Raw genomic sequence first — 12,410 nt, 5'->3', positions numbered from 1 at the left:
GTGGTTAGGCTAGCGGTGGTTGCACGCGGCCGTTCCAACCAACAAGAATACGGCTTGGTGTAGAGAAGTCATTACCTTACTAATTGGAAGCTCCTTTGGATCCTCCACATGAAGCCACCTAGGATTCTAGGTAGACACTCTGAAAAAATAGAAAAATCCTATAAATTCTCACAAAAATCAGAAACATCCAACCATCAATCCAACAACTCTATTTATAATAATCATCGGATCTGTTATTTTCTATTAAATTACCCACCTCTGTCATTATGATAATAAACTAAAGTAAACCCCTAAACATGTATCTAAATTACCCACATATGCCATTGTAATAAAAATCTAAAGTAACTCCCTAATCTTTGTGTAAATTACCCACCTATGCCATTATAAAAATAATACAAATACTCTCCTAAATTTGCATTATATCATTATTATTACAAGTTAAATTACTCATAAATCTGAATCTAAATTATACAATTATAACAATATATTAAAGTGCACCAATATAAAATTCTAAATTACTATTTCTATCATTACTAATATGTTATTAATATTATTTATATAAAAATGCTACCCATGATATATGTCATCATATTCATCTATGACAGAAGAGATAAGAATACCAATTCACAAACAAATAGTTCAACTAAACATATATTAAATACGAGTGTGTTTAGATCTTTTTGGCGTAAATTTTTGAAAGAGAATCTTACTATTTCTGAGCACTAAATAAACTATATTTACAAAACTTTTTTCACGAATGGGTTGTAAATCGCGAGACGAATCTAATGAGTATAATTAATCCATGATGAATTCATAATTAGCGGGTGGTTACTGTAGCATCACTGTTGCAAATCATGGATTAAGTAGGCTCATTAGATTCATCTCGCGATTTAAAACCCATCCGTGCAAAAAAAAATTGCAAATAGATTTTATTTAGTACTCCATGCATGTGTCCAAACATTCGATGTGATATTTTTTGGTGTAGAATTTTGGGATCTAAACAAGGCCTACATATGGAGGTGTGATGCAAAATAAAATCTATTGTATCTACATAATGATAAATATATATTTTAGTGTATGCATTAGAATATTTAATAGATGAAAGGAAACATATCAGGTGCAAACCAATCTCTTTGTGCAAACCCTGCAAACTTCAATCTGAAGCACCAGATCAACATCCAAGGGGAGGCGCAGACAGAGTGGAAGGGGGGATTTGCAAAAGCGTGATTACCCAATCCAAGAGCGTGTGGTTAATTATAAAATTACCCAATCCCCACATGCCCCTTGGATGTTAATCCGGTGGCCTAGATTGCAGTTTACACGGTTTGCACAGAGAGGTTGGTTTACACCTGATATGTTTCCCAGATGAAAAGGACGTGACATTGATAATTATAATTATTGACCTCATTCTTATATTAATTTTTAGCACATGCGGGAGTACGGCTTGATATGATATACTAGTATATACTAATAACAAAACAAATTATAAATTGCAAGACAAATTTATTAATCCTAATTAATCTATTATTAGCAAATATTTTTTGTAGCACCATATTATCAAATCATGGCGCAATTAGACTCAAAAGATTCGTCTCACAATTTGCACGCGAATAGTGCAATTGATTTTTTATTTTGTCCACATTTAATGTTTCATACATGTGTCCAAACATTCAATGATGTTTTTGACAAAAAAATTGACATGGAATTGGATGTCCAGACAATTAAAGGGATACCGTTCACGATTGGGTTTGCATAACTTTTTTCTAGGAAAACATAGACGTGGACTTGATCGGGGCACACCGTGAGCTCCGCTTTAAAAAACAGGGAAACCTGGGCCGGCCACGAGATAAGCCCATGGGCTATAGATCAGGCCCACAAAATCAGCTTAACACACCCATTCAGCCCACGTACAAGTGCACCAGATCGGATCTAGCAATGCAAAAGAACCCGAAGAAGCAACAAGCAAGGAAGCACAGCAGCATCAGATGAAGTGTCAGCAGATCAGACATCAGTTTTTCCTTAGCTTAGTGATAATCAGCAGCGAGCAATTGCTGCGTAATCGAACCACGTCCACATGACATTCTGTTACAATTCCGTAACATGGAATCTTAACACAAAAGAATGGTACAGCACCCGCCGGAGCACAGAACGAACATCCGTGCGCCCAGCCGTGCAGAAACACAAGAACAACGAATACCAGCAGCGAGCAACCAATGAACTCGCTCCCTCATTGCGCTGCCGACGAGCTCTCCGGCCCGTTCTGGGCCGCTTCCACGGCCGGGGTGGACGCCTCCGTCGACGGCCGTGTCCCCGTGTCGCCCCTCCGCACCTCCTCAATCGTCCTCACCACGTCCCCCATCTTGGGCCGCCGCTCCGGGGTCCTCGACACGCATGCCATGGCGATCTGGAGCATCTCCACCATCTCCTCCTCGATGTTGGGGTACCGCAGCAGCTCGCCATCAAACACCTCGGCGGTCCACTCCTCCCGGACCACGGACTGCACCCACCTCACCAGGTGGATGACCTCGTTGCCGCCGCCAGTTATCTGGACAGGCGACTTCCCGGTGAGGAGCTCCAGTATGAAGACGCCGAAGCTGTAGACATCTGATGCCTGTGACGCTTTCCTCGTGTCGGTGACCTCTGGCGCGCAGTACCCTAAAGAACGGGACCTCGCGGTGATTGGGTTCATCAGTGATGCCAAGCCGAGGTCCGAGATGCAGCCGTACTCGTGGCTGTTGATGAACACATTGGAGGCCTTGATGTTGCCATGAACAAATTTCCCGTTGTTCTCGGTGTGAATGTGAGCGATTCCTCTTGCTGCTCCCAGGGCAATCTTTAATCTGGTTTGCCAGTCCAAAGGTATTCTGTCCTCTCCCCTCTTCCCTGAAAGCACATAAAAGGAGCAGAATTATGAGATTTCTGTCATCTTCAATCATATGAAACGTTTATACATGAGATAATAACCATTAGATGAAAACAGTATAATTGATGTCTGTTTTCTGGACAAAATAGTACTCCATATAGCCTAGCCTGAATATCTATAATCATGTGTTCCTACAGTTTCATCTACTGTTAGTACGCAGTGCTTAGTCATGATATGATACATAACTAACATGATTGCAAATTGTTCATGCATAGATATCTAACAGTGGTCCACCTCTGGTCCAGATTCTGGCACGGAAATGGAGGAATGGGCCATGAGAGTGCACACCAACGCCAGCTAATTTAAGGATTTTACCAATTAAACTTGAGAAGATCAACTTTCTAGCAGGTGACAACACTCAACTACTGCCTAGTGCTTACGTGATGCATCTTTCATCCATTTTTCTTCCTCAGTTGCCAGCTATTTTTCTATGCCTACCACTACTTATAAACCCAACTATCCTTTTTAGTTAGTATATTCTCAACGTCATATGATTACAAACTAACTACCTATGAAGTTTGAAATTCAAGTTCCATGACATCATGTGATTTAAGTACACATAAACTTCATCAAAAAGATTTCACTGTCTGCTTAACCTCATGGGATGACACAGGAAACAGATTGTCTAACTGCTAAGATGGCACTGATGTGGCTCCGAGTTGACCAACTCACACCAAGCATGCCATGTGAACTTGATTTGAAACGGCTTAAAGTTTGAAGACACATCACAAGTGAAGACAGCTAAGCAACGCACCAAACAGCTAGATCTAGATGAATACAGGAAATTAATATAGGACACCAAGTCAATAAACCAGAATTTAGGAAGAAATCAGCAGCACGTGCTACTTTCGGTTAACCAAAGCACAGAACACTAAAGTTCATCTTTTCCTTAAAATAGTGAAATAAGGTAAGAAAAAATGGCATGTTCAATTGAGGAAACCATTCCCATTCGTTGCCAATGTCATGCCAAAAAATTGTCAATGCAGAAAAGGGAGCAGATTTGACTGATATGATCAAAAGAGAGAAAAGTGCAGAGAAGAGTTACTTTCAAATATAAGGGTCACAAGGCCTCATGTGCTATGGTCAGAAAATTGGAATGTGAACCTAGACAATAAACAGAGCACGAACAAGGACCTGTATTCCACATTCGGTAGCCTTTTCATCCTGCATTACCTTTACCATTAACCCCCAATCCCTGATTGTCCACCCTAAACTGCAATCTGATAAAGTCAAACAAACTTTTTTGCACTAAACAAACAGTCATCTTATCGAACCATTAACTCCTTCCCAAACAACAAGCAACATCGCATCTCCAGGTCACCATAATGTCACTCTACATTACAAAATTTTCTTCCTTTTAAATTGCAGCATCTCCTAACACATTTCTTAAGTGTCACTTTTCTGTCAGTTACCATCATTGCTACGTTTGTAACTTGTAACACAAACAAACAGTGGTAGTTATGAAGCAAATTGCAATATCCAAATTGTGAAAGATCTGATCACAGAAGGTGGCACAAGAAGGAGAGGTTGGGAGCAAGCATATCATACCATGAAGCATGTTGGATACACTTCCCCTGCTGTAGTAATCATACACAAGCAGCTTCTCGTCCTTGGAGTAGTAGTAAGCACGGAGCTCGACGACGTTGTCATGGCGAATCCGGCCGACCAGCTCCATCTGCTGCTCGAACTCTCGCCGGCCGGCATTGACATCCTTGAGCCTCTTGACGACGACGGTGGTCGCATCCTCGAGCACCGCCCGGTACGCCGTGCCGAACGCGCCCTTCCCGAGGACCTCGGCAGAGGCCCGAAGCAGGTCCTCGAGGTCGAACGCCAGCGACGGGCCCTCGAAGAACACCATCCGGTTGCCGTCCCCGGCCTTGCCAATGACGGCCTTGGACTCGGGCGACTCCCTCCCCATCTTGTCCCCGGCCTTCCCCGACGCCGCGCCGCCCACCTCATCGCGGGCGTCCCTGCTGCAGACCGCAATGAGGGACACCGCGACGACGGCGAACACGAGGACGCAGCCGACGACGGCAATGGCGAGGATGGCCGCCTGGCTTAGCCGCGGCCGCCTCCTTGCGGGTGCGCCGGTGGCGGGCGGGGTGAGCGGCGAGGGCGGCGTTAGCGCCGGCGGCGGCGCCCGCGTGACGTTGTTCCCGGCGAACGCGGCGTCGGCGAACCGGAGGAGGGATCCGGGCACGGGCCCGTCGAGGTGGTTGTTGGAGAGGTTGAGGTACTGGAGCGCCGGGAGGCCGAGGTCCGGGACGCGGCCGGAGAGCGAGTTGTTGGAGAGGTTGAGCGCGACGAGGTGGGTGAGGTTGGAGAGCGCGGCGGGGATGGCCCCGTCGAAGCGGTTGTAGGAGAGGTCGAGCACCTGGAGGGCGCGCAGGCCGGCGAGCCCCGCGGGGACGGCGCCTGAGAAGGCGTTGCGCTGGAGGTGGAGGCCCGCGAGCGCGGGGAGGGCGAGGAGGTCGGCGGGGAAGGGGCCGGAGAGGTTGTTGGCGCGGAGGCTGAGCAGCTGCAGCGCGTCGAGGCGGGCGAGCGTGCCGGGCGGGACAGCGCCGGAGAGGCTGAGGCCCGGGAGGTGCAGCGCGACGACGCGGGCTTTGTCGGCGCTGCAGGTGACCCCGGTCCAGCCGGCGCGGGCGGCGCAGGCGAGCGGGGTGGCGGGCCAGTTGATGCGCGCGCGGGCGGCGGCGCCGCGGCCCACCCCGGCGAGGAAGGCCAGCAGCGCCGCCTTGTCAGCGTCGGGCTCGGCGGACGCGAGGCAGAGGCAGCAGGAGAGCAGGAGCGCGAGCGCCGCCGCCGGCACGCGGAGCGGCGGCATGGTGTTGGCTGTGGCGGTGGGGGCGGATGGTTCGTTGGATCTGAGCGGAGTGGAGTAACAGCACGCCCCCTGCTGCTGCGGGAGGGAGAGACCGAGAGAGGCGAGACGCGTGAAGGGCCTGGGCGGAGCCGTGAAGGGAGGGAAGAGAAGAGAGAAGAGGAGGTGGGAGCTAGCTTGGGCTTGGCGTTGGGGAAGCGTGCGCGGGAGACGGGAGGAGGGTTCCGCGGCTCGGGCGGCGTGGGTTGCCGGCGCAGGGTGCTGTGCGGAGCTCGCTCACGCCCGGCTGGGGCGCGGTGGTTTTGCTGGATTTCTGCTGGCCCTGGGGTGATGCTGCTGCTGCTGCGGCAGCATGTGAGGTGAGAGGAGTGGTGGTGGGGTGATGGCTGATGGGAGTGACTGACTAGTCGTGGCGGCCGCGTCCGCTTGGGGGCGGGCGGCTGGGGCGCGCAGGGCGGGCGGCCGGTGCGTGCTCGGCAAGTGACGGCACGGTCAGCGAACGGCCATGTGCCTCCCGCTCTGCCTATGCCCTTGTTGATGAGTTGCATCCAAAATTTCAAAATTTTACGAGATTATCTCGTCACATCAAATTTTTAAACATATATATGAAATATTAAATATAACTAGACAAAATAACTAATTATACAGTTTGTCTGTAATTTGTGAGACGCATCTTTTGAGCCTAGTTAACCCATGATCGGATAATAATTACCAAATACAAACAAAAGTGCTACAGTGCCAAAATTCCAAAAAAAATTGCAACCTATGCCTGGGTGGCGCCATGGAATTTGCGAGGCAGAGCATTTCTTATTGGGCGGATCTGCCTGCCTGCCATTCCTACTCCGAATTCTTCTTCTGTTGAGATTCCTTGCTGGCCCGGCATCCTCACCTCGCCTCGCCTCCTCCGTTGTGAGTTGTGACAGACAGCGCCGCTCGCGTGGAAGCGAACAAGGTCACTCTTGCAAGGAATTTGCGAGGCAGAGCATTTCTTATTGTGGCAGAACATACGTTGTTTGGTGATCCGATCCGGTAATCTTGGCATTTGTTTAACCAGCCATGTGATGTGACTAGCACAGAGCTTTCACTCTTGCAAGCCAGTCACATGCTCTGACCGAATTCGGAGAAACTACTAGTGGTGATTCAGGGACAAACTGCTCCCGTCTCCATCGGTGCCGGCCAAACAACGGGACTACGGGAGCAGTAGAAACGAGCGATGGATGTTCGGATTAGGTCGGCGGGAAACGAAGGCCCCGTTTAGTTACCAAAAATTTTTCGTACAGTATTCGTCACATCAAATCTTTCGACACATGCATGAAGTATTAAATGTAATTAAAAAATAACTAATTATACAGTCTAACTAATTAGCATGAGATGAATCTTTTAAGCCTAATTAGTTTATGATTGAACATTATTTATCAAGTAACAACGAAACGTACTACATTAATTTTTCACCCTACTTTTCACAAACTAAACGCGGCCGAAAGGGATATGAATCCAGCACGGGAAAAAGACGGCAGCGGTGCCTGTGTGGGAGACGATGATTGCATCCATCCATCCAGCTGAGAGCTGCTGCTCGCTTGACTTGCCTTTAACGGCCCGTTTAGATCCCAATAATTTTCGTAGGCTACAGTAATTTTAAATTTTTGATTACTAATTAGAAGTATTAAATGTGAATAATTGATAAAACCCATTCCACAACCCCGGGCAAAATCGCGAGACGAATCTAATGAACCTAATTATGCAATGATTATACAATGTCGTGCTACAGTAATCAATCTCTAATGACGGATTAATTAGACTTAATAGATTCATTTTGCGATTTCCAGTCCATCCGAGTAATTAGATTTACAATTAAATCATGTTTAGCCCTCCTAATCTTCGATTGAAAATTGCTATAGTAATTTTTTCCTAAAAATTTTTGGGAACTAAACGCGCCCTAACATTTCCTTTTTGTCAGGGTCAGTCAAGTTTGTTTGTGTTGTTTGAACATGGTCACCTCTCCTGTGCAACAAAAAGGCGTTAATTTTAGGGTGTAAAGTACTGTAGCACTTTTGTTTGTATTTGGTAATTATTATCCGATTATGGGTTAACTAGGCTTAAAAAATTCGTCTCGCAAATTACAGACAAATTGTGTAATTAGTTATTGTATTTAGCTACATTTAATACTTCATGCATGCGTTCAAAGATTCGATGTGACGGAGAATCTTGTAAAATTTTGAAATTTTAAAGGCAACTAAACAAGGGTTTGAAAACAAACTCTTCAAGCTTGCCTGTGCCTCGGGGGGCTCTGCCATTTTGCCCATTGGCCACTGCATCGCATGCATGCCAGAGCGAATCGGCAGCACGAGGACATTTGTACCAGGAGCAGTTCGCTTGGATTGTACTAGCAGCTAGCAATGCAAAAAGGTTAAGCTTACGATTAGTGTAATCTGTCCCGGGGTTCATCGATGAATCAATCTTAAAAACCCAACTAAAAAAGGCGGCTACGCCCCGTACTTAATCGCCTCGCAATGATGGGCTGTGCATCGCTAATTATTGCTTGTTCGCTGGGGCTGCCCATTTTCATTTTGGGGATAGTTTACAGGCCGATCCACCACTAATTCGGCGCCGCCGTGCACCATCTACCTACTCTGCTAACATACATACATACAGATCCTACCATACTATACCATACCATACAGTACAGCTGATGGAAGCATATGTGTATATATAATATGTTTCATATATATAAATATCTTATATATGTATATGTACGATCTGAAGCTGACATTTGTAACGGAGTTATTGATGAAGCGGAGGTATGGCAGGAACTTCGCGTGGTATGTTACAGAGCTGTGTTTAGATCCGTAAAATGATGATAAAAAAAGTCACATCGGACACTGTAGTACACTGTAGCAATTTTCGGTTGTTTGCGGTAATTGTTGTCCTACTATGACCTAACTAGACTCAAAAAATTCGTCTCGTCGTGTACATCAAAACTATGCAATTAGTTTTTTTATTTACCTACATTTAATACTCCATGCATGAGGCAAAAGATTTGATGTGATAGGTGAATAGTGAAGTTTGGAGAGAGAATTTTTGGAAGGGTGTGTTTAGTTCCCACCAAATTTCCAAACTTTCCATCACATCCATCACATCTCCTATCACATCGAAACATTAAATATAGCAAATAACCCATGCATGGAGTACTAAATATAGTTAAATAAAAAAACTAATTGCATAATTTTGATGTACGTTGCGAGACGAATCTTTTGAGTCTAGTTAGATCATGGTAGGACAATATTTACCACAAACAAATGAAAAGTGCTACAGTGTACTACAGTGACTGATGTGACTTTTTCTCCCCCTTTTCCCCTCATCTAAACACAGCCGAAGTAACACAGCCAGAAAACACAACCGAAATATGACGGCCCTCACCATGTTTCGTTAAGAGGGAGCAACACCGGCTTCCGGTTGAAAAAAAAATCAGAACTCTAGCTGCACCAGTGAGGAAGATTTATTATTGCACGGCGCAAAAAAACAGGTTCGAGCTCCGGCGCCATGAACACCGAGCTATGCCACAGTGCGCGCGTGGTACATTATACGGCCAAGAATGCAGGTGGAGGTATGTTTTTTAATAATGGAAACGAGTTCCGGGCTCTACAAAGTGTACACAATCCAAAAATTATTACAAAACATAACCGTCTATTGGCTAGCTGGAGAATGAACAAAAAGAAAATCATCTAAACCAATTCTAAGGTTATGCTTCCACCCATAATTAGCTATCTCCAAGACGACGACCTCCAATGTAAGACTTGTCTTTCAGAACATCACATTTATCATATCTTTATGCTGCAGTTGTGCCCATAAGCGCAACCAGTATGCCTCCCTGAAAACAGCCTGCATAAATGATGAATACTTGGTTTTATTAAAAATAATATCAGTACGGCATCTCCAAATAGTCCAACACAATGCAGCTACCCCACCAAAACGACACGCCTCTCGTTGTTATTAAAATTTGAGAGTCAATTTCCTAGCATATGGGAAATCGATCTTGGCGGAGTTAACCCTGTAGCTAAATATACTATCTTCCAAATCTCCTTTGCATGGTGACAATCAAAGAGGAGATGTGTAATTGATTCATTACAATTACAGAAGCAACACTTCAAACTCCTCTTCCAATTCTTCCTCGCTAGATTATCTTTTGTTAGGATAACTCTTTTTTGGAGAAACCAAAAGAAAATCTTTATTTTGAGAGGAATTTTTTAGTTTCCAAATCAATTTGTGGCGAAAGGGAGCATTTTGGTTCATCTTGTGGAGGTACATAGATATAACTGTAAAGACCCCGAATTTATGTAAATTCCATCTAAAGTGATCACTCCCTTCAACTAAATTGATGTTGGTTATTTTAGCTACCAAATCAAGCCATTCTTGGAGTTTTTCATCAACCAATGCCCTTCTAAACGAAATGTTTAGGGGTTCTGAACGTAACACACTCGCTACTGATGCATGTGGTTGGCGAGCTATGTTGTAAATTGAAGGATACTGTTCCCTGAATGGCCTTTGGCCCACCCAAGTATCCTCCCAAAATCTCAACTGTTTCCCATCTTTAATCTCAAAGGATCCACAGGCCAAAACTTCTTCTTTAATCTTCATTAACCCTCTCCAAAAATGAGAGTCATTCGGTTTAGCTTGGACTTGTGGTAGAGATTTTGTGCTCAAATATTTATTTCTGAGTAAAGACTGCCATGTGCCTTCGCTGTTTAGCAAGTTTACTATCCATTTGCTTAAAAGGCACTTATTCTGAACCTCGAGGTCAATGACTCCAAGGCCCTCTTGATCTTTTGGGCGGCAGAGGATGTCCCATTTAGCTAAGTGGTATTTTTTCTTATCTGAACCACCTTGCCAGAAGAAACGTGATCTGTAGTGATTAAGTTTCTTAAGAACCCCTTTTGGTATCTCAAAAAAGGACATCATGAACATAGGTAGGCTACTAAGCACTGAGTTTAGGAGAACTAATCTACCTCCGTAAGACAAATGCTTAGCTTTCCAACATGTTAGTTTCTTTTCGAAACGTTCTTTGACTTTCCTCCAATCATTATTAAGGAGTTGTCGATGATGCATTGGGATCCCTAAATATCTAAAGGGATACTGACCAGCATTGCATCCAAAGAGTTCAATATACTCTTCTTCAAACTCTTTCGCTTGTCCATAGCAAAAATTTTCACTTTTGTGAAAGTTTATATTAAGACCAAACATCTGTTCGAAGACACTTAGCAAGAGCTTCATATTTTTTGCTTGTTCCATGTCATGGTCTAGAAAAAGGATGGTATCATCTGCATATTGCAAAATCGACAAGCCATCATCCACTAGGTGTGGTATAACACCCCTGATTTGTCCGTCATCCTTAGCTCTTTTAATCAAAATTGCTAACATATCTGCAACTATATTGAACAGGATGGGTGACATAGGGTCGCCTTGTCTAAGCCCTCTCTTAGTTTGGAAGTAATGGCCAACGTCATCGTTGACCTTGACCCCAACACTACCCCCTTAATCATTCCTTCAACCAATCTACACCATTTGGGTGAGAACCTTTTCATTCTTAGTGTTTGTTGAAGGAATGACCATTTAACTTTGTCGTAGGCCTTTTCAAAGTCAATTTTGAAAATGACTCCAACTTGTTTCTTAGTGTGTAGCTCGTGAATGGTTTCGTGGAGTATGACCACCCCTTCCATGATATTTCTGCCTGGCATAAAAGCTGTCTGGGAAGGACTTACCACTTTCTGAGCGATCCTATTCAAACTGTTGGTGCAAACTTTTGTCAAAATCTTAAAGCATACATTGAGGACACAAATTAGTTTATATTGTTGTATCTGTTTTGCCTCCACTATCTTTGGAAGTAATGTAATTACTCCAAAGTTGAGACTATAAAGGGGTAGGCGTTCCTCGTGGAAATCTTTGAAGAGTGCCATAAGGTCCTCCTTTATTATTTCCCAGAAAACTTAAAAAAATTCTGCTGGGAAACCATCAGGGCCGGGTTCCTTGTTGTGTTCCATTTGAAATATAGCCTCTTTCACCTCAATTTCAGTGAAGGCAGATATTAGGGTATCATTCTCTGCATCTGTTACTTGAGGAATGTCATCTATCCGACTTTCCACAAGTGAGATATCAATCTCATCTGGTTTACCGAACAAGTTCTCGTAGTAATTTGTGATATACTTTTTGAGTTCAAGGTCACCCACAATTACACCATCTTCTTGTTCTAATCTAAAGATGTGTTGTTTGCGGTGCTTGTCATTGGCCACTAGATGAAAAAAGCGAGTATTGTCATCTTTCTGAAGAAGAGATTTTACCTTCGCCCTCTCATACCATTTTATCTCTTCTTCTCTCAAAAGAGAAATTAATCTCTCCTTTAGATAATGCTTTAAATTGATCTCATTATCCGTCAGGATGCTGGTTTCTGCCTTTTTATCTAACTCATCTAAACCAGCGATAAGTCTTTTCTTTTCTTGTTTATATGCTCCAGTTGTATGCTTGGCCCATCCTCTTAGGTATTGCCTAAGACATCTAATCTTATTTTGCCATCTTTGCATTGATGTGGTGCCATGACATTCCTGCCGCCAAATATCTGCGACCATGTCAAAGAACCCATCTCTAATCAACCAGCTATAGCGAAAATGGCCT

The 12,410-nt window shown here is 44.4% G+C and overlaps 1 protein-coding gene across 1 annotated transcript; it reads right to left on the bottom strand.

Moving 5' to 3' along the window:
• Positions 1-2,001: 2,001 nt before the first annotated feature.
• LOC120674276 (probable inactive receptor kinase At4g23740) lies at positions 2,002-6,021 on the bottom strand. The gene is made up of 2 exons (XM_039955430.1): positions 4,472-6,021; positions 2,002-2,883 (listed from the first exon to the last, which is right to left on the bottom strand). The coding sequence occupies exons 1-2, from the start codon at positions 5,748-5,750 to the stop codon at positions 2,228-2,230; spliced, it is 1,935 nt and encodes a 644-aa protein (XP_039811364.1). The 5' UTR covers positions 5,751-6,021; the 3' UTR covers positions 2,002-2,227.
• Positions 6,022-12,410: the final 6,389 nt, after the last annotated feature.

Source organism: Panicum virgatum, chromosome 5N (assembly GCF_016808335.1).
Source record: "Panicum virgatum strain AP13 chromosome 5N, P.virgatum_v5, whole genome shotgun sequence".
In the NCBI taxonomy this organism is placed as follows: domain Eukaryota; kingdom Viridiplantae; phylum Streptophyta; class Magnoliopsida; order Poales; family Poaceae; genus Panicum; species Panicum virgatum.
The sequence above is the reverse complement of the archived record's forward strand: the minus strand, read 5'-3'. Positions and strand labels throughout refer to the sequence as shown.

What these genes read in the sequence shown, in the direction of transcription:
- LOC120674276 (XM_039955430.1), bottom strand. Translation starts at nt 5,750, where the DNA reads ATGCCGCCGCTCCGCGTGCCGGCGGCGGCGCTCGCGCTCCTGCTCTCC. An exon ending in TGTATCCAACATGCTTCATG is followed by an intron (nt 2,884 to 4,471) that starts GTATGATATGCT and finishes ATGTGCTTTCAG; the next exon opens with GGAAGAGGGGAGAGGACAGA.